We start from the raw sequence: 21,274 nt of genomic DNA, 5'->3' as shown, positions 1-21,274 counted from the left end.
TTAGACAGCAATGGCAATTATAGACTACATTATTACATTGTTTTCAGACAATAACTGCAATTAATTCTTTTTTATTAAGAAAGCTTCCAAAAAAAGAAGAAGTTGCTTTTGGACCATGATAGCGCCTCACTGGTGTCCATGATGAACACACCCTGCCATCACCCCATTTTCCTCCACTCTCAGGATGCTACAGCGAGGAGAATCTTGCCCCACTGACTGACAGACACAATGGCAGTGGCTTGACGCGCTCCCCGTTGCTGCATGTGGCCTTTGAACCCATTGTTGTGTCGCGGGTGACGTCAGTGCCGTGTGCGGGAGACGGAGCGGCGTGCGCTTGGCGAGACAAAGGCGGTGGACCGACCGGGGTCAGGCAGCAGCAGAGAGCCGAGAATCACTGTTTTTGTTTTGTTTTGTTTTAACTAAAAGGTAAATGCTGTTATATTTTAGCTCCTGGGTGATGCACACTATGGAGAGCCAGTGACACTCCCGGGAATATCCGCTGTGGTTCACAGAGGCACAGAAAACATCAGCGTCCTCTTTTTTTAAACGTTTTTCTCCTACGCCCCCCCATTTAGCGTGCTAGGCGGCTAGCCCGCTAGCTCCAGAAGGCTGCTCAGCACAGCGCTGGCTGGTCGTCTCCTCCCGGCTGCTTCTCATCCTTCCCTCAAGAACCGGGCGACAAGCGAAGGGGACACCTCGTCGACAACGGCAAGGCAAAGTAAGTTCGTGTGGTTTCGGTGCTTGTTTAATTTTAAAAATGAGCGCAATTGTCTTTGAGTGTGAGGGAGCGCAAGTTCCAGTGTCAGAGCCGAGCTAAGCGGCTAGCTGTGGTGCTCCCAAACAAAGGGGTCGACAACGTGACTGAGTGCCGACTGTGTTGAGCTAGCCTGCTAGCTTGCTTGTTGGAGCTAATAACAGCGTATATCCCACTTTTCCTTAGATTTTCCCAATTCGACCAACACAAGAAAGAGTGTCCTAAATTAGTGCCACCGGTGTTCGTGTCGTCTGCGTGGGTGAATTATTTTTTAAGTGGTTTTGGAGCCAGCAAGCCGACTACAGCCAGCCTCCTGGATTGGTTCTGGTTGTCAGCCGAGAAGCAACAAAAGCGATGAGCCCAAATCATCCGGTGTTGTTTATTTATGAATGATCGGCGTTCTCCTCTTCTCCTGCTTTATGTGGGTCTCATTGTTTGAATATATTTCCTTTGTTTTCCAGAAGAGGGTGAGCTCACTCCCATCAACCAGGCATCCGTGATCTGATGTGAGATCCACGGAGAGACTATGCCTAGCCCTTTATTCCACCCCGAGATTATGGACCACGACGTGGTGATCAGCAGCCAGCACAACGGGGTCGGTCTGCCCCGGGAGACGGAACAAGAGTCCCGGGAAGAAGACCACCAAGAGGCACTCCGCTTCGCCCTGGACCAGCTGTCACTCATGGCGCTGGAGAAGGTGGACTGTGGGGGCGGTGGTGGCGGGCTGGTCGACACTCTGGAAGGGACCCAGGGTCCCGGCTCTGAGGGCTGTAACGGTGTGGGTGGAGGGGGCTACGTGGATCTACAGATGCTTGAGCATCCCAGCGGGTCCCGGGACTCGCCGACGTCTTGCTCTCCATCCCCGGAGTACTACGGCTCGGGCGGGTACCACATGGCCGGCTCGCACCCCATGCTCCACGGGGAACAAAGCTCCGTCCTCTGCAACAGGAAGAGAAGCGTCAACATGACCGAATGTGTGCCTGTCCCGAGCTCCGAGCATGTGGCGGAGATAGTGGGGAGACAAGGTAGGACTCTTGTTTGTTGTTTATGTTTATGGCTCGGCAGCATGCAGCCCGGTGGGTCTTTGTTTGGGTGAGCGGAGGGTCTCAACTTTTCTAGCTTGGGTTTGGTGCTCCGGTGGCTGATTGGGGCCTTGGAGTTCACCGTGATTCTGATATTCCCTGAAAATACTGCATCGGTTGAGGTTTTTTTAATGCTATTTTACCAGTATTCGGACAATAGCTTGTCAGGGAGGGAGTGTGGTTGATGAGGAGCAGGGAGGGGGAGGGGTGGGAGAGGGTCAGACAAAGCGGCAGATTGTCGGGAGTCTGGACATGTCTAGCAGCCTGCACCAAACAAAGGAAATGCACCCGTTTATGCTCGTTGATATATGACGGGTCCGTGACGGCCACATTAAACATTAAACTCATAATCGTAACTTGTATGCCTGTGTATTCGCGTATTTTGGCACCGATGAGGGGATTTTAGGCAGAAATGGGGCAGCAAGCGCACCAAACACGGGACTGGGCGGTGTTACGCCCTGCACCCAGCTCCTTCTGTCGCCGCTGATGCTCTCCTGTTTTCCACTGTGCTTTATACCTTTTAATTTTTTTATTTTCTGCTTTTTATCATCACAAGGTGGATTTTGAGTCATGTTGTACGTTTAGTTAGCCCGTGGAAGCCGCGGTAGCCGTGTAGCATTGTTCCCTTTGTTTGAAAAAGCCATGCTTTCTGCTTCCCAGAATGACATCACACTCCGCGCGTCCCATTGGTCGCCTGGAATGAAGCGTCCATATTTAAAGACACAGAGCACCTGCCGCACGCTGCTGGAGGCTCTAGATCAGACCCCAGCTTCCTCTGACGTGTTAGATGTGCATGATGAACATTTTCCTGGGTCTGAGTGGATGTGAGGATGCAACACGCCGGCCATCAGCAGCTAAAGCATCCCCCTCCCATCCCTCACGCTGACATTGTTAAGAGATCTGTTTCTTTAGTTTTATTATAATTCCTGAGGTAATTTCTTCATGCTTGTGGTGCTTCCACTAACCTGCTCGACCCTATGAGGGCAGAATTATTCAGATAGATTAATTACTCACCATCATGCAGCTGGACGGCTGCGTGAAGTTTGTCTGTCCACACAACACTTGTGGAGTATCACAGGAAAAGTATCCTGAAGCTGCGTCATCCCTTATCCTCACGCTCTCTGTCATTTTTTTAGCTTCACTGAAACAAGGCCATGCGCTGCAGTGAGTTGGTGTTGTGGTGATTCATGTTTTGACGTGTGTGTGTGTGTGTGTGTGTGTGTGTGTGTGTGTGTGTGCGCGTGCGTGCGCGTTGTTCAGGTTGTAAGATCAAGGCCTTGCGTGCCAAGACGAACACATACATAAAGACTCCGGTCAGAGGCGAGGATCCAGTCTTCATAGTGACGGGGCGCCGGGAGGACGTGGAAATGGCCAAGCGTGAAATAGTCTCTGCAGCGGAGCATTTCTCTATGATTCGGGCGTCCCGGTGTAAAGCAGGTGGACCCGGTGGAGGAGGCTCGCTTCCTGGACCACCACACCTACCTGGACAGACCACTATACAGGTGCGGTCACACACACCCCCCTTGTTGTCGTTGTAATGAGTTGATGTTAGATGTGTTCACGTGTTCATGTGCAACGTTGACATGCGGCTCTTGTTGATGGTCCAGGTGAGGGTTCCCTACAGAGTGGTGGGTCTGGTTGTTGGACCAAAGGGGGCGACTATCAAGCGCATCCAGCAGCAGACTCACACCTACATTGTGACACCCAGTCGAGAGAAAGACCCGGTGTTTGAGGTGACCGGTATGCCGGAGAACGTGGACCGAGCGAGAGAGGAGATCGAGACCCACATCACCCTGCGAACTGGAACCTTTGTAGACCTCCAGGGGGACAACGACTTCCACACCAACGGCACTGACGTCAGTCTAGAGGGCCTGGGCTCCCTGAGCGGAGGGCTCGGGGCATCTCTGTGGTCCAGGGCTACCAGCCACCACGCCGCACCCCCCCCTCCTCCACCCTCCCCACCACCTCCTCTCCCGATGTCCATGCACCACTCGTCCAGCCGCAAGATGTCCTCCTCAGTCGCCTACCACACGCACAATGGCGGGATGAGCTCAGACAGCTTCAGCAACACGCGCAAGGCGAACGAGGGAGGCAGCCCCACCAGCCCCTTCAGCACAGGTTCTAGCAGTGCTGGTGGGGGCTTCACATTCGGGGGCGACTCCACCCCAGGGCTTCCCTCCTCAGACGAACTGGGCTTTGAGTTCAGTGCTTCCAACATCTGGGCACCTTTTGTTAACGGTGGAACAGGCAATAAGGCGGCCAGCTCCTCTCAGCAGCAGCCGCTTCGTCGCAACAGCAGTGGCCTCAGCGGTGGCGCCATCACTCCACGATTGTCTCCAACGCTGCCTCAGGATACAGGCGTGGGCCCCCTAGATCACCCGCTGGCCCGCCGGGCCCAGAGCGATCCCCTCAGCACTCTCTCCTGGCTACAGTCTGGCAACGCAGGAGGAGGCTCCTTCTCTGGAGGCTCCAGCTCCAGCTCCGGCGGCTCTTCGACAGGCTACTCCTCCTGCTCGGCCTCCTCTCTGCCTGGCGGATCGCCCACTGACTCCGAGGGAGGCAGCAGCGGCGTGGGCCTCAGCTCCGGGATGCTGAGTCGACTGAAAGGCGGGTCTGGCCCCGGGGTCCCGGGTCTGGTTGGCGTCAGCCCCGGGGTCAACAGGGACTGCTTTGTGTGTTTCGAGAGCGAGGTGACAGCAGCCCTGGTGCCTTGCGGCCACAACCTGTTCTGCATGGAGTGTGCTGGTCAAATCTGCCAGTCGGCCGAGCCGGAGTGCCCCGTCTGCCACACCCCCACCACACAGTGCATCCGCATCTTCTCCTAATGGCTGCGGACGGATGGGGGTGGGGGGCAGGAAGAAGATTGGTGTGGGGCACCAGCTGTGGCAGAGGCAACAGAAGGATTCACACTAATAACCTTCACACACACTCAAACACACACACACACACACGTTGGACATAATAATGCGTTAATAGAGATGATGATGATGATACTATACGGATGTTGATTTATTGCTGACAACTGTCCAAATGAATAATAACAATAATAATAATGACAATGACTTATTTTCTGAGTGAAGTTGATTGAAACTGGTCTGCAGACAGTCTGGCGGTTGTGAACGTACGGAAGGAAACTAGTGTCTTATCTCTCTTCAGGCCTTCATTTCTGACCTGAGCAGCTCCACGCGGCGGCTGCAGCTGCCCGCCGGTCTGTCTCGACATCTCTTCATTCGGGCTTATTCAGATCTCTGCCTGCTTTCTCTCTGTCTCTCTCTTTTTCTCTCTTTCTCTCGCTATCTCTTTCTCTCTCTCTCTGTCACAGCCTTTCCTTTTGACACTTTTGTACTTAACAGATATTTTTCGATGAAGCTGTCAATGAGGCCTGCACTTTTCTACTCCTTATTTTAATGTTCTTGACAGGACGCCAACTGTCCCAGCAACCCTTTGCTTCCCACTCTCTCTTCTCACTCATGCGGTTGTTTGCGACGTGAAGCGGCAGGGTTGCTATTTTCTGTAAGCTTGGAACTGTTTTTTCAAAGGTCGGCGTGTAGTCGGGCACCTAGGAGAAGCTTCCACCCCAGAGACCTCTGTAAGGATGAATTCATTGCCACACAACAGAAATTAGCCATCAGTGATGCCAAATGAATGCTATGAATAGAAGCGAGCAATTGTCTCTTTGAATTCTTGATCAAATTCAATAACATGTTTGAATTCTGATGAGTCTGCCCCACATTTGAAATGTGGCTGCCGCAATGATTCACATTAATTGTCCTTTTTTTAAAAAAACAAAAACAAATGTACCTTTCATGATTCTGGAGGAATGTGTCTGAGGTCAGTTTTCTGTACGTTTGGGCTGCCTGACAATCCCTTTACATCTCTGTGTCGTGCGTGCGTGTGCGTGTGTGTGTGTTTGTGTGTGTTTCCGGGTTCTCGTGAAGAACGCCCATCCATGCTGTTGTTCATTCTGGCTCTCTGTCCCTCGCCCTGGCAGTCTGGCTCTCCTCTCTCCTTCCATTCCACTCACATCCTGTCTGTTACACTCCGATGGGCTTCTCTCCTCTTTTCTACTTGGTTTTGACTCTTGACTGTCAAGTGTGTGGCTAACAGACATATTTTGAGGATAAGATAGGGCTTCTCTGATGTCACACGTGAATGTTTCTGTCCAATAATGGGGGGGGGGGGTTGGTTTGAGGAGGGACTGCTGCTCCCTCCACGTGAAACAATAATAATAACAAAGGGGGTCAATAGAGTCATTTCATGGACTGTCACTCCCAACCCCTCTCAAAAAAAGAGAAAGAGAAACAGCTCTTACTGTTTTTAAGTTTTGGTCTTCCACCCCGCTCTCACAGCAAAGCTGTACGGCACTCTCTCAAGCTTCACGCCCGTATAGCGCTGCTCTCCGGGACAAATGTTGTGCGCTATATGGTTGTTTGAGACTCGTCCTGTGTTTCTTAGCCCCCATCAGGCGGTTGCACCCTGCTTTTAGTTTTAACCCAAGTGTGAGTTCGCAGTTACTGCCTCCTTTTTATAGTGTTAATACTGTATGTATGATTTTCGGGCGATAGTACCGGTCAGTGGCCCTTTAGAAACATACTGGGAATCAGCTCATAGAATGAGACAAGCCATGATTTACTGAATCAATATGACACGCCGAATTCTTAAGGGCTTCCTCTGACTGCACACGTGGTTTTCAGGCTGGTGCAGTAGGAAGAATCAACGTATCCTTTATGGCAGCTAGTAGCTAGGTCATCCAGGGCTTCCAGACACGCTTTGTGTTCAAATCCCAGCAGCTGCAGAATGTTTTGCTTGTTATTTTTCTTCTGATCGGACTGCTCCCCCACTCACGCGCACACAGACACACACGCAAACACGCACCGCCATCACCTGCACCTCCACTCACCAAGTAAGGGGACGTGGTTGTTATAGGGTCGACCTGGAGATGGTGGGTTAGCGTAGAGGCCAGTTGCTGCTGTGCTTTGGTGCTCCAGCCAGTTTGATGTTCCACTTCTTTGCCGTCTGACTGTTGATGAGCCGCTCGGTGTGACGAAGGCTCAGCAGAGGGATCCAATAAACCGCTGTCCTGGTTGAGCGCAGCAGTGCACTGATTCCTGCCGCCACGAGTGCAGGAACAGAACAAATGTGGCCCAACTGGTGTAGACGAGAGTTCTGGTGTATCCTGAAAACATTGTGTGTGTGTGTGTGTGTGTGTGTGTGTGTGTGTGCGTGCATGCGCGCGCGCACTGTGGAGCCCTGACTCTCCTGGCGCGGGTTTGGGGTCTTCTTGTGCACACTCAGGCTGTAACTGTGTGAGTCTGCTGTGGTGGATCTGTAAGCCCTTCTTAAACCTGTCCAGCGCAGCGTGTTGAGGAGTTAAAACCTGTTGTGTGTGTGTGTGTGTGTGTGTGTGTTTCTCGTTTTTGTTTTTTGTTTGTTTTTTGCCAGAAAGGATCGGATGGGACTTCAGGTGTTTCTGGCCAATGAGAGAATGTTAAGGCTCATGTACAGTAGTTTCATTGTTTAAAAAAGAAAAAAAAGAAAAAAAGGTACAAGTTTTTTCAGATGGAATTCTGATTTTTTAATTATTTTTGTTAGCCAAAAGTATCCCCCTCCCCCATTTCCTTCCTAAAGGTTTGAAAACAGGGTTTCCTGAGGCATGCTAGCCACTGACCTCTGACCTTTTTTTGTGATTAGAGGGGGGATGCAAAGAGAGCCTCGCCAATATGGAGGTGACAGACTCCGTTCAAGCCTCCGCTCTCCTATTTTTGCTTTAATTCTCTTTGTATGCAGAACCAAAATGTAAAATGTCAGCAAACTAGGTTTCAGGCCTGACTTGTGTGTAAATATATCCTGAGAAACAATCATTGGGATCTTGTTTTCAAAAGCAAAATGACTTAATTGAAGATAAGTGTAGTTTCTAAAGAACATGTATCATTATTTGTAAGTTAACCATCTGCATGTCTTCAAGCCACCTGGCTTTAGCTAATGATTTTTAAGAGGAAATAAAAAAAGAAAACAAAAAAACTTTTTACACATTTTATTTTTTACAATTTATTTGCTTACCTAAATATCCCAGACAATAATGTGACCCTTTTTATTACTTCAAATTTATTTTTATTTTCCATTTTTTATTTTCCTTATTTCCTGTGTACTACATATAGGCAATTTATAACAAAATGAGAAAATTATTGAAGAAATTTTAAAATTGAAATATATTTTATTTGAAAGTTTATGGACCTTTTAACCGTGAGCCGGGAGAATTATATGATCGTATAATTTGTGCTGACTTGACGGTTATGAGAAATGTATCAAGAGTTTTATTTTTTATGCTTCTTTAATAAAGTCTTGTTTTTGGTTTCTTTTTTTACTGTAAAATGATATATTTGTGTGGCGTCTTTATTTCTGTCTGTCGCAGTGTTTCGTGGTGGCCACATGGTGGCGCTGCAGATGTGTTTACAGCAGCTGCAGAGGAAACCGTGTATCACGTTCTATGTGTCGTGTTACTGGGAATCAGAACATTGTTGTAACGTAATTTAAAATATTAATTTCAACTTAAAAGCAAAAATAACAACAAATATTCATAAATTAAATCTTTTGAACTCCAGCTTTGCTTAAAAAATGTTTTTTTTTCAGTTTTCTAGTCCTCCATAAACCGAATTTGAGCCAAAAAAGTCACCTTTCAAACAAATTCAGTGAAATTCAAAGTGATTGATCTCATCTACTCAAAATGAAGTTGGAGGGAACTCCCTAAAGCCAGACACGTTTAAAAATGACACCCTCAGATCCTCTGGAAAATCCTTCTAGAACTGTGGTTGAATTACTGTAAATATTTTGGTTCCTCGTGGAACCACTAGAAGAGGAACCCTGGAGGCTGAGGGGCGTCCTGGTCGGTGATCTGAAAGCGCCTCTGAGATGCAGCCTGCTGCAGGGCGGAGGAGAAGCTCCCACACTGAAATAAGGATTTGGAAATTGATGCAAAGGGCCGGTGTGTAGCGTGAGCCGGCCTCTGGTCTTGTGGTGAACGTACCGGATTTGACAGTAACAAGGTACTGATTTTTAAAAGTTACATTCCAATATTTTGTTTTTGGCTTGATAAAAGTGACACCAGGGTGGATTTAAGAATCTGTGCTCTTCTCATTGGAGTTGAACATGGAAGTAAACTGGCAGACGAATCAAGAACAGTCTCTAATTCCCATCCAGGAGGTTTGAACACGAGAGCGTCTTGATCATTTATTTCAAACCTGCAGAAGTTTATCGAAATTGCACAACGACAAAAGCTAAACAGAGCTGCTCCTCATCCTCAGTGCTCAGCATCTGTTTCAACTTCAGCAAAGTGCTTGTTTAGGATTCTTCCCTCCCCCTCCACAGGGAGGTCAGAGGTCACACGCAGAACTGAGTGAGCGCTCAATGAAGTGGAAGCAATCCTTCCAGCTGAGAGTTTGAGTCAATAAAGCAGCCTGCCGCCTCCTTCTGAAACCGACTAACCCGACTTCTTTTTTTGTTGTTGATGGTTTTTATGAGCGCGTTGATTTGCAGACTCCCATTCCCTTGCCCTGAATAGCTGACTCATGTTTTATAAAGGATTTTTTTTTCTCCATATTGTGAAAAACTCACTTTTTCAGAGCTTGTGTGTATACACTTGGGTCTTAGATGTGCTTCCCAACACACACTGTGCTGTGGTCTTGTGATTCAACAAGCCGTTCAGTTTCAATGCCCCTTGACGCATCATAAGGGGTTTCACGGGCAAGACAGCTTGATTCTGACAAAAGTGGGTGGAGTCATGACCTGTTGTGCTGCACCGGGAAGCTTTTTGACTGTAAATATGAGCGTGTAAAATCATGCAAGTGAACCAAACAGGAAGAACGATCAAACAGTTCAATTGTGACACAAATGCCCTTTTAATAGGAAGCGGATCACAGTCGGGCTGCATTCCAATTCCACTTCATCCTCAATAAAGAGCAATCAAGAATGATAAGAAACAAATTAGAAACTTCCTTAGTAGAAAATAATCCTCTCATGCGAATTCTGTGTTCACACTACATTCATATTTGTTACCGATGACGTATTCACAAGCCTTGTTGACGAGAGAGAGAGAGAGAGAGAGAGAGAGAAGGGGAAAAAAGATGAGTTCTCATCACATATTGGAAATTAAAATAGAAAATAAAACATCATCGAGACACGTGCTGGCACATTAAAGTTTCCCATCATGCAGTTGTATTGGATTCTATTCACAGGGTGGGCATCATTGGTCTCCATGGAGATGTGTCAGCGTGCATGCATGCATGTGTGTCATCTTACGTGTTGCCCCGTTGTGCTTGAGCATAGACTGTGTGGATGTGTGCGTGACACAGGCAACCAACAAGCCCTTAACTGGCTTTGTTCACTTTTTGTTGCTTTCTCTTTATTTTTTTGCAGCTGCAACCCGACACGTCAAGATTTTCGTCTCGAGCGTCGGGGTCGATGATGTCACGTGAGAACTTGTTAAAGATGTAGCAGCAAATCTCCCCGGATTTGAAGCACGATCGGATATTTTAACGCATTCAGTGAAAATTGGCGGCCTAAATCGAAGGCATGAGTTGGTGTTTGCGGACTGAACATTCAGACGATTTGTATTTGGTAGTAATTCAACAGTATTCAGAGACGAGCGTGTGACGGGCCAGCGGTGACGCCGCTCACCATCATTGTTGACGTTCACAGACAGACTACAAGACGAGCTGGACTACGGTTGTGAGTGTTTGCTCACCTTTTTGCAGTGCAGGGTAAAGGGTGACAACTAATACGTCATAAACGCTTGGCGGTGACTAGGATGGCTTCTTTCATTAAAAAAATACAAAGAAGAGCTCTGGTTCGTGCAAATTTGGTCCTACTAAAGGCAAACAGGAAGTCAACACATGTTGCTTCCTACTAATCTAGAAAAGTAGTTGTGACACAAAGCTGACACACTTCCAATCCTCACAGAAAATAAAAGTGATCTGCAAAAATAAAAAAGTTTTCCACGTTATTGGATCTGGTATTGCCGTTGGTTCTCCTGGGGTTATGACAGCACATACATTTTCATTATGTTGGTATTGCTCACAATCTCAGAGCCCATTTTGCAGGTTTGACAATCAGCCCACACACACACACACGCACACACACGCAAGAACACACAGTATCAAAAGAAAGCAAGTGTTAACAGGAGGTTTGTTCTCTATCAGAACCACGACAGTCAGTGAATATATGAACAAACCTCTATTGCCTTTAAGAGAGTTTGGATATACTCTGTGTGTGTGTGTGTGTGTGTGTGTGTGTGTGTGTGTGTCAGGTGTCACATGGATTTATTTCAAGTTCCTCCACACTCGTGACAGACTTCCTGGATGCGAATGTGGTGGAGCAGGTGGCGGTGGCCGCGGTGGGGTCTGTTATGTAATAGTGCGTAAACTGACATCCTAGTCCACTGATCCTGTAGCCCTTGTGGAGTTGGTGTGTGTGTGCGCGCGCACGTGTGTGTGTGTGTGTGTGTGTGTGTGTGTGTGTGTGTAAATGTCGGGGTATTGCTCCTTGGTCAACAGGCTCATCATGTTATCGACAATGCAATGATAATCATAAACCTTAGTGTACCAGGGTTATATGCACCATGCTCACACGGGTTACATCTTGGAGGCACCCATTTTTAATGGGAAGAGGTGAACAGTTGCCATGGTTACAACAAATGGATCACAGTGTTCCTGGGGTCAACATGCAGGACTTCAGTACATTACAGAACAGACTAGCAGGGACGTCGCCCCGGGACACTGATCTAAGGTCAGTGTTGTGGTTTTTCTCTATTTGGACCCCAAAAGAAGCTGATCTTAGATCTGTGCCTGAACTCCACCTGACACGAAACATCACACTGTGGGAGGAGCACGCAAAACCAACGACTGGTGGGGGAGGGGGGGGGGGCGACAGACTGGAAGAACGACACACAGTCAAGCAGGCAAGCGGACGGACAGACGGAGCGTAGCGAGGCAGGGACTGCTCTCCTGAAGACACAGAAGCAAAAGTGCAAAGTGATCGTTCACCAACGATTCACATGGTTTTGTTGTTCTGCGTTGTTCTCACATCCAACTGTACAGCGTAGAAAAGGTGCGATGTGTTCTAGGAAAGGTTGAGCAGGACTTCTTGCTAATGTTTAGCCAACCTGACGTTGATGGAAATATTCCAAATGAAATAGGACTTTTTTAATAAACATATTTCTCCGTGTTTGCATTGATAACATTGCGATGTAAATGTTGCATAATGTACGCAGATCTATTTACAATAGAGCGTTGATGTGTGTGTGCTTGTGTATTGCATGTGGCTGTCTAGCTATGAGGGTGGGAGTATCATTTGTGTGCATAATCGTAGGTCTATCAGGTGCGCGTGTGCGGCCGTCCTCCTCAGCTGCGACCTTCCTCCGCGGAGCGCTGGTCTGACTTCAGTTTGACAAACTCTTTCGCCACGTCATCGTTGTTGCGCTGCGAGAGGATGCGCAGCACCGTCAGGCCCGTCTCGTCCATGTGGACGCGCCTTCCCAGCGGCAGCCAGCAGGTGACGCTGCCCTTGTTGGCCATGTCCTTCACCTGCAGCACGGCCATGCCCACGGTACGGTCCTCCCTGGCGAAGCAGTAGTCCTTCACACACACCTGCAGCTCGTAGCTCTCTGGACCCACCTCGGTGCCCAGGGAACTGAAACGGGACAGAACTCATCAGTACGCCCACCTGAGGGCGGGGGAGATGACAGCAATCTGACCTGGTGACACTTGCAGTTGCTGCTGTCTCAAACATAGCCTGAATAAAGCCAGCAGATTTCTACTTGTTCCTACTACAGATTTGACCAAATATGAAGAAGAACTCTTTGGATCTTTTCAATTCTAGATCGAAGTTCTCCGAACTTGGTTGAAAAATGATCCAAGATGTGAAGGGCCAGTTTAAACCAAAGACTCAGGAAACAGCTGGAGGGAAGACTGTCCATCTTGTCTCTGCCCAGGAAGTGAAGTCACCTGAGATATATTGATGCGCCATCTCGTCTGGGTGCTGCGGAGGGCACTCAGTTTTCAGAATGTCCAGTTTGGTGCCGGTAGTCGCCACTCTCAACTCAACTGGTCCTGAATCTTTGGTCTAAACTGGCCATTAAAGGGTTGATTTGTGAGGCCCAAACAAGTCAATGCTGCTCTGTCTTGATTCGTAAAACCACTTTGTTCCTCAAGGGGCAACAGTGAGTCGACAACCATCTTTCCATTCAAATTCAAGCAAATTAATGAAGATTTTATAAATGTTGCAGAGGAAGAAAACGTGAGTTAGAGCTGTTTACATCAAATGCTTCAGACCCAATAGACTGAACGAGGACGATGGCGACAGAAACAGCTGGTCGGTCACATGACATAAAGATTCACCACACGTGAGCATTTAAGAATTAGGAGATGCTACCTCCTGTTTTGCACATCTACTCTTCTTTTATTTTTTTCAAAAAAAAGAAAAGAAAAAAAACAAACACCTGAAGCAAAATTCTGAATTTTGCTCTGCACTTTTTCCAGCAACATTAAAATAAGTCGGCGTAGCACAAGCGAACTCACTCTCATTCACCCTCAGCTTATGCTAAGGAAGTTAGCGTCTCCTCGCTAGAGAGGCGGACACTTTCTGGTCATGTGCTGCCCCCTGCTGGCTCACAGCTGACATACTGGATGTTTAAAAAAGTTAGATACTCACTACTGGAAGCTCTCATTGAATTTAGGGGACCAGCTGTTGTTCTTGGATTTGGTTGCAAATTTTCTTTTCTTGTCACTGAGATGAGGGCCGATGATGTAGACCTCCACGAAGGGCCGGAAACCCTGAGCCTTCCACTTCAGGTCGTTAGCAGCCACAACTGGAGGAGGAGAGTCAGCTCAGTCAGCACGGACGGAAGGAAGGTAGGAGGAGGCGTGAGTCGTGGCAGTCTGTGCTGGTCTTTACCTTTGACGCTGATCTTGTGTTCTCCGTTAGGCTGAGGTAAGATGTCCACGTGCATGACCACCTCTCCCACTGCATCCACCCCACATGCTGTAGACACACACTTCACTTGAGATACACCATTCAGATACATCAGCAGAAATTTGAACAAGCGGAACCCACACACACACACACACACACACACACACACACACACACACACACTGGGTCTCTGTTATAATCAGATGAGCAGGACTTGGCTGGGTAAAGCAGCTTTAATGCCAGCTCTAATAATGAGAAAATGGCCAAGAGTAGATCAGTAATGGCTGCTAATTCCCACTCGATTCTATCAACACTCAAATGAAAAGAAAAAGAACACAAACTGCAGCAAAAGTTTGTAAAGGGCTGCTGCCTTTTATCACCACTTGATCTCTCGCCTGCTCGGCTCTATGAGACCTGGTGGAAGTTACAAACACCAACTCTCACTCATAGAACTATTTAACACAGAGGAAGAGGAAGAGGAGCCTCTGTGTCAAGTCCAGTGACTCTAAGGGACATGCAGCTTTTTACGTAACATTTCTGACACCTACGTTTCTCTGGTGGCGTGTCTTCATTTGCCGTGTACCGGATCCCCTTCCCTCCGTGGACTGAGACAAGACAGATGAAGGTCAGCGCAAGTGGATCACAAAGAGGACGTTCGGCACTCCAACATTCACACAAACTAAGTATTTAAGAGTACGTGGTATCCTCTATGCGTCTTAAAAAGTGAAGTGAGATGATCATGAAATGTATTTTATTATCATTTTCTGATCTAAAATCCATCCGTGGACACGCTGTATTCAACTCAGTGAAGAACTAAATGAGACGTCTTCTCCAACACTGTGGAAGTTGTACATTTAATCCCATAATCCTACTTAATTCCATACACTGTAGCAACAATAAGAAAAGCTCTTTACTTGAGAGTTTTGTGTATAATTGCATGCGTGCGTGCGTGCGTGCGTGCGTGCGTGCGTGTGTGTGTGTGTGTGTGTGTGTGTGTGTGTGTGTTTCGTACCCTGAGCGTTCTGTGAGAGGACAAACTTCCTGATGAGTTTGTCTGTGGCTTGTGTGTAGAGAGACAAGGCGTATCGCAGAGACTGCAGGTCTGGGCTCTTCTCCAAGAAGGTTTTCTTCAGGCCCACGCCGCCAGCATGGAAGTATTGCTGCGTAAAATATATGAGGAGACACGTGTTGAGAGGTAGATGGCAAGCAGACGGGCAGGAAGACTGACAGTCACCTCGTCAGCCTTTAAAGGAAGGAGGGTATGAATCTAAAACCAGACCCAAAATATTAATCTGTCTTAAACAATGTTTCATCCTAACCCAAACTACCAGTGTGAACCCCCCCCCCAAAAAAAAATGGATGCTGCAGCAAAAGAGAGGAGGAATGGAGGAGCACTGACCTGATAATCAATTAATTTAACCCAAATGTTAACGATAACGTAGTTGCTAATCAACACTGCTCTCTCCCTTCTGTCTAGTGGTTCATCTTTGACTTAGCAGTGGAACTTGTGTAACATATTTTGCTTCATTCATGAAATGTTCTGCACAGACGTTGTTCTGACGCAATACTGGGGTTTATTTTAGCCCTCAATGTAGTCTTACAGACAGGAAATGGAGCTGTGTGTAACTCCCTGACATTGACTGGGTACCTCTTGCAAAAAATACAGGATAGACGTCAGAAGCAGTTCCATATAGCCATCAGCCCAATGCTTCCTGTCTGTAAGACTAAATTGAGGGCTAAGAAAGTCCGCAAGATTAAATGAGGAATAATCGGTACGAGTTAAGAGGCAGGTCCTTCAAATTATTCCCATTCATTCGTCACTCTGAAGGAGAAAAAAACCTCTTCAAGCTTTGTGCAGTGAAAGCATGGGATGAACATCCAGAGGATGAGGTTCAGGCTCCTTCTGTCTGTCTGTCTGTCTGTTTGTTTGCATCCCCATCAGCTGCTACAGTGATAGAAGCGACTCTCCCACACAAAACTGCATCAACAGTAACATTGCAAAAATGAAAACTGAAAAACTACAGAAATAAAAGGGAATGAAACAATGATAAAAAAAACAACAACAATGAAATACTTGAATAGACGAGATTCAATTTGGTAAAACCAAACAACAAAGCAAACCATACCAACTATAAGGAAGGTTTTGATGAAAGCCACACTGGTATGTGGGGATGAACGATATTTGAATTATTGTCTCGCTGTTATTTGTGAGACAGAAAAGTGATTGTAACAGGAATGTGGTATTGCTGCATGCTCAGGCCTGCGCACAGGGTTTGTGCACCTGAACCAGAATTCTTCACTAAACTTGGTTAAACTAGTGTGTAAAATCATGTCTTCATGTCTGCTGCTGTCGGCGTCAATATGATTGATTTTGCTTGCTGCGCTGTCTGTAACACAGTTGTCGCACCTTGATGGTGTCCAGCGCCAACTCAATCACCGCACACTGTTTAGGAGTCAGAGCTTTGGCCTCCTCTCGGCCCATGTGTTCCTGCAGGACAGCCAACAACATACACTCAGTTTATATTTCCATTCCTACCGATCGGTCTCATTAGAGCAATATCTAGTTTTTGGGGAACATGTATTTCATCACCTTGAGCTTTGAAAGTTGTCCGAGTTCCTTAGCAGCATTGAAGATCATCTGCGTGCCCTGCCACGGGGAGACAAACATACTGGTAAGAACAGAGTGGAGGGCGTGTGTGCGAGACGTGTGCAGGTGAGGGAGACGTCTGCAGAGTGATCAGTGAGTTCTGGAGACGTGGTGAGAGGACACAGTCGGATAAGACAACATCTGCCTCAAGAGTGGAGGGGAAACGGGTGAAACACTCAATGTCATCATCGCTCTTAAAGCAAAACTCAGAATAAACACGTTGTTTAAGAGGGAGGGAGGGAAAGAGAGAGAGAGAGAGAGAGAGAGAGAGAGGAGGTTTGAAGTGGAAGGGTGTAAACTCGGTCAGTACTGCAGGGACTTGTGGGTACTTGTGCTCTGTGTTGAGATCTAGGAGAGAGAGAGAGAGGAAGAACACGACTGACAAAAGGCTACCAAAGGTGGTGCTGAGGCTCCCTCTGCTCTCTGAAGATGCGAACGTATGCATACACACACGCACACACACACATACTTACAATAACCTAAGGAAAGAAGGGAGAGAGAGTGATGGGATGATGGTGAGCGAGTCGGTCAATCACAACGGAGCACTGAAAATAGAAGCAGACACGATGTGAACTGTGCTGGTGACCTACCGTCTGGTCAGTGAGCGTTGGGAGAACGATAGTCTTCTCCATGGTGTTCATCACCAGCTTCCACAGCTCCTTCAGCACTCTCTTCAGAACCGTCTTCTCACAGATCTTAGCGAACAGCGACAAGCTAAAACGAAAACAGATCTCAACTGACAAAGGTGCAGAAGCAACACAGGCCATTTGTGGTCCAGAGCTTTTCCTCTGAATGTGAATTTATGATTTAGATTGGTAATAAGAATACTTTAACTTGATGCTACATTTGTATTTGATTCCTCACTACTCACTTGCTGTCCAGGAAGTCCATGATGGGCTGGAGGACGTTGTCTGCCTCCTGAACCACGCTGCCATTCGCCGGTACAGTCTGACCTTTGACCTGGGCCAGGATATCACCCATCTGCCTCACATTGTCTTCAATCTGGGGCTGGAAACTGCAGCACAAAGATGAACAGCCAGCTATAAGCCACAGAAACTGGCAGCGGCATCTCCTTGTAACAGCAAGGAGACAAGTAGACATGCCCACCTGACAGCGAAGATGCGGCTGAGGTCGTCCATGACGCTGTTGAGTTTGTTCTGAAGTTCCTTGAGGAAGTCACTGGCCTCCACGTTGAGCTGAGGGAAGATGGGGAGGGGGGAGGGGGGGTTATAACCCACTGACCACATCATAGCAGCACTACCAGAGCTCACAGTACACTCACGTCTTTGCCTCCCATGGCCTCAAACATCTTCTCCAACTGAACTCTAAGCTGCTGGATGTTATTGATGATGATGCACGGCTGCAGACAGGAAGAACACAATCAAACACACACACACACACACACACACACACACATTGGGCCCTGTTTAAGTAATCTTAGGTGAGAGGTCTAACACACATTGCACAAGAGGTTTTAAGGATGTATCCAAGCCATCAGATTCTTTAAACAATTCAGAGCTTGGCTGTGAAGTCCAGCTCGAGGCGCACAGAGCTTGACTTTAGTGTTTAAATTATTCATTAGTGTCAGTTTGGATGCAACATGGATGGAACAGTCAGTGTGACATCACCCTCTCAGAGTCGCCTACATAACAATATGTTGAGTATGAAAAAAACAGCTGACGAGGGACTCGTTTCTTGCTGGTGAGCATAAAAATATTTCAGGGGGTTGACGTGTAACTCTGTTCCCCCCTGAGAGTTTCCTCGGTGCTTTAGTTCCTCTGTGCTGTCAAGTTTCTAGCTACAATTTGCTGGTTAACTGTCCAGCGGTATTTGCAGCATTTAGGGACGTGACTGGGCGCTTGAGAAGGTTACAACCTCTGAACGCCGCCTCTCTGATCTTTGAAGTCAATAATCAAAGAAAAATCTGTACAAAACACAAATAAATTACCTGTCAAGCTTTGGTCAAATCATGAATGAGGAAGAGCTGCTGCGTCTAAGAGGGGGAGCAGCAGGGACCCACCACAGCTCTGTGAGGTTCACCAATAATGAACGCTCACATTTTTATGTTTTAGTTTAGATCTTTCACATGTTTTTGCTGCTGTGTGTCTGCAGCAAGTGGAGCGCGAGTGTGTAGGTGCACTCTTTAAATTGCAAGAAAACACTGGGTTTAACCTGCTATCTGTTGGTCATCTGAAGAAACACGCCGCCCTGCATCTGACCTGATCGCCTCAGAGAGGCGGAGCTACACTTCCCAGTTAAACAATGTGGGATGAGAAAATGACAACTGCTCCAGTCAGACACCAGCAAAGCACTTTACTGTAATCAGACAAGGTTTGTCCTCAATTTTCTTATTGCTTCTTTAGCAAAAACCCTTTGTCATGCAGGACAGGAGAAGCTGGAGGTTTTCAGTAATTAATCCTCCTCTGGAGCTCCTGGGAGTGCAGCCCACGACTCTCCCACTAGCCTACACCACATTCAGCTAATTACACAGCCCTAATTCACTTTGAAACGCTGCAAACTGGACACGGCTATTAGGCTAAAGAGTGGTTTGTTGTGTTGTAATGAATTAAACTGAACATGTGCACTGAAATACGTAGTTCATAAAATGAGGTCTTGATAGACCACAAAGGATTTTAATAAAAAAAAAAAAACGCTCTTTATTGTCCTGACAGAAAGTCCCACTTGCTTTTCTTTTATATCTCTCTACTTACCACTTTCTCCTTCTTGACATGATTGGGAAACTCCTTTGCTATGATGTCAGCGTAAGAGAGCAGGACATTGCCGATGGTCTAGGCGAGGGGGACAGAGGAATAGAACAAGTGCATGAGGAGGAAGTGAAAGCTAAGGTTTCCTCTGAGACCGCCAGGAGGTGAATGTTACCTTGGCGAATCTCTTCATGTAGTTGCCGACGATCTGAGGGTCGGGACACTCCAGTTTGCGGATGATTTCAAAGCTCTGATTGAGCTGGGAGAACACGTCCACCACTGAGCAGGAGAACAAAGCGTGCTCTGAAGTGACCTGGAACTGTAGAACCAGAGGAAAGAACAAGAATGAAGGGAGAGCTATGAGAGGACTGGACTCATTTTTGGTGCTGCAGCTCATCAAGTAACAGATCACCAACAATAAAAACTGACCCACCGTCATATTCCACACATCTGCATGGGCCTGCATTAAGATTTGAGAGGGGATTCCTCTGCTTATGTAAGAGTCATGGATATGATCAGAGGGCCATCATGGGGAGCAGGGCCCTCATTAAGAGTCCAGCCATTATCCCACCAGTGAGGAGTGTCCTGGTATGTGACGGGGCCGAGGGACGGCTGTTTCGCTGACACAGGGAGGCAGACGCAGCCTTGGGCGACAGTAATTGGACCCAAAGGATTTCTGACGTATGAGACGGGACTATCTTCAGCTGCTGCGTATTGACCTCCTTGTGTGTGGATGTGTAGGTGTGAGCAACACACAGTGAGTCAGTGTGTGGAACACACACACAGATATATAAATATATATATATATATATATATATCTGTGTGTGTGAGTGTGTGAGCTGTAGCATCTGCATCTCTCTGCAGTGAGATTTTTTTTCCGTTCGCCTGTGGTACTGAGTGATTATTGATTGCCTTGACGTCTTCAACCTGCTCTTTCCAGCCTGGAATGTGCTGAGTCAGACGTGAACTATCTGAATTAGCATGAGAAATGCATGAATACATTTTTTAAGGTGGTGATGTTGGTGGTGGAGGCAAAATTAAGCTTTCATATTTTATTGCTGCCTCAACAGTATTTGATTGTTGAGTTTCGATGGAACTTTAGTCTTACGTGACCAGCTTTCAAAAACTTAAGCGGCTTTGAAAAAAAATTGCAGCACATAAAGACAGTTGTTGTTTGTAAAATAAGATTCAGTCTTTTTCAAAAACTGTTCGGGTAGGAGCTCTTCCTGGGATTATTTGAGGCGCTCTTCACTTTAATGTGCATGCTTTGCAATTATTATAATATAATAAGTTTAACTTAGCCACTCCATGCAGCAGGGATCTACTCATCGAGGATGGGATCTACTGAATCAGAAATGCTGGTTGCCACAGTCAGGACAGAGAACATCGCTGCTAAATTACAATCAGGTTCTTGCAATTGTGGCTTTCCCGCACATTGAAGAACCCTGCAGAGAGGAGAGGGAATAGATGTGTCTAGGGAAAACTGACAATCTGGGATGCTAATTTTGCAGAGGGAGCTCAGGGGATGTTACCGTGAGCGTGCCTGTGTGGTCTCACTGACGAGTGAATCATTTCATGTTCAACTTCTGTTGGTTTGGTGACGTGAGGAGTCTCTCGGTGAGATGATCAACCAGATATTTGGTGCAGGCTGTCCTTGGTAGCAAGACAACAGCCCTTCTTGTACTGAGTTCTTATGCTCGTCACTCAACTTTTTTTACTCACTTGCGCTCGTAATGCAGCTTTTACTCAGTTAAATGTATATCCTGTTACTCCTTTTAGCACAGTCATTTTAATTGAAGCATTTCTATGTAGTTATTTATTTCTTTTATTCATGGTTTTATTAATTGATCAGGTTATTTAAATCCTGTAGCTTGAGCTTCCTTATTGTAATTTCTTGCGACAGCATTTCCTCACTCCCTGAGTTCCTTTATTTAATGGTAATAGCGTCCGTGTTAATGGTTTGATGCTTGTTCTCTGTGCTTTGACTTCATTGGGAGGTTTCTTGTATTTCTAATATTCAGTCCTTATTAGGCTGTTTTAAACAAATATCGATATCATCTGGGTTTTTTGTTTTTCTGTAAAACGTGTTTCTTCTTCTCAGCACTTGCAGGGATGTGAGAAA

The 21,274-nt window shown here is 46.9% G+C and overlaps 2 protein-coding genes across 3 annotated transcripts in view; one reads left to right on the top strand and one right to left on the bottom strand.

Annotated features, from left to right (window-relative positions):
* The first annotated feature begins 152 nt into the window (after positions 1-152).
* On the top strand, positions 153-8,211 carry LOC147261440 (RNA-binding protein MEX3B). 2 transcript variants are annotated; one of them, XM_086203447.1, is made up of 5 exons: positions 153-426; positions 576-718; positions 1,216-1,779; positions 3,097-3,338; positions 3,444-8,211. In XM_086203447.1, exons 3-5 carry the CDS (start codon positions 1,281-1,283, stop codon positions 4,659-4,661), a joined length of 1,959 nt encoding a protein of 652 aa, XP_086059573.1. In that variant the 5' UTR covers positions 153-426; positions 576-718; positions 1,216-1,280; the 3' UTR covers positions 4,662-8,211. The 2 variants fall into 2 exon arrangements, with proteins under 2 accessions (XP_086059573.1, XP_086059574.1); XM_086203448.1 differs by having other exon boundaries at positions 153-718.
* A 1,350-nt stretch (positions 8,212-9,561) lies between these two features.
* Positions 9,562-21,274, bottom strand: part of LOC147261439 (protein unc-13 homolog A) — a 35,856-nt gene continuing 24,143 nt past the window's right edge. The window contains exons 30-42 of the mRNA XM_086203445.1: positions 19,328-19,471; positions 19,159-19,236; positions 17,730-17,807; positions 17,555-17,643; positions 17,319-17,462; positions 17,038-17,161; positions 16,391-16,447; positions 16,208-16,288; positions 14,813-14,960; positions 14,349-14,405; positions 13,783-13,869; positions 13,540-13,696; positions 9,562-12,519 (exon numbers count right to left, since the gene is read on the bottom strand). Of these exons, the coding sequence (XP_086059571.1) occupies positions 12,231-12,519; positions 13,540-13,696; positions 13,783-13,869; positions 14,349-14,405; positions 14,813-14,960; positions 16,208-16,288; positions 16,391-16,447; positions 17,038-17,161; positions 17,319-17,462; positions 17,555-17,643; positions 17,730-17,807; positions 19,159-19,236; positions 19,328-19,471 (1,533 nt within the window). The 3' untranslated portion in view covers positions 9,562-12,230. The remainder of the gene's footprint in view (positions 12,520-13,539; positions 13,697-13,782; positions 13,870-14,348; positions 14,406-14,812; positions 14,961-16,207; positions 16,289-16,390; positions 16,448-17,037; positions 17,162-17,318; positions 17,463-17,554; positions 17,644-17,729; positions 17,808-19,158; positions 19,237-19,327; positions 19,472-21,274) is intronic.

The sequence above is a fragment of the Aulostomus chinensis genome, chromosome 5 (assembly GCF_037954235.1).
Source record: "Aulostomus chinensis isolate RoL2024-O1b breed Wild chromosome 5, RoL_Achi_v1.0, whole genome shotgun sequence".
Classification (NCBI taxonomy): Eukaryota; Metazoa; Chordata; class Actinopteri; order Syngnathiformes; family Aulostomidae; genus Aulostomus; species Aulostomus chinensis.
This window is presented reverse-complemented; position numbering and strand designations above follow the sequence as displayed.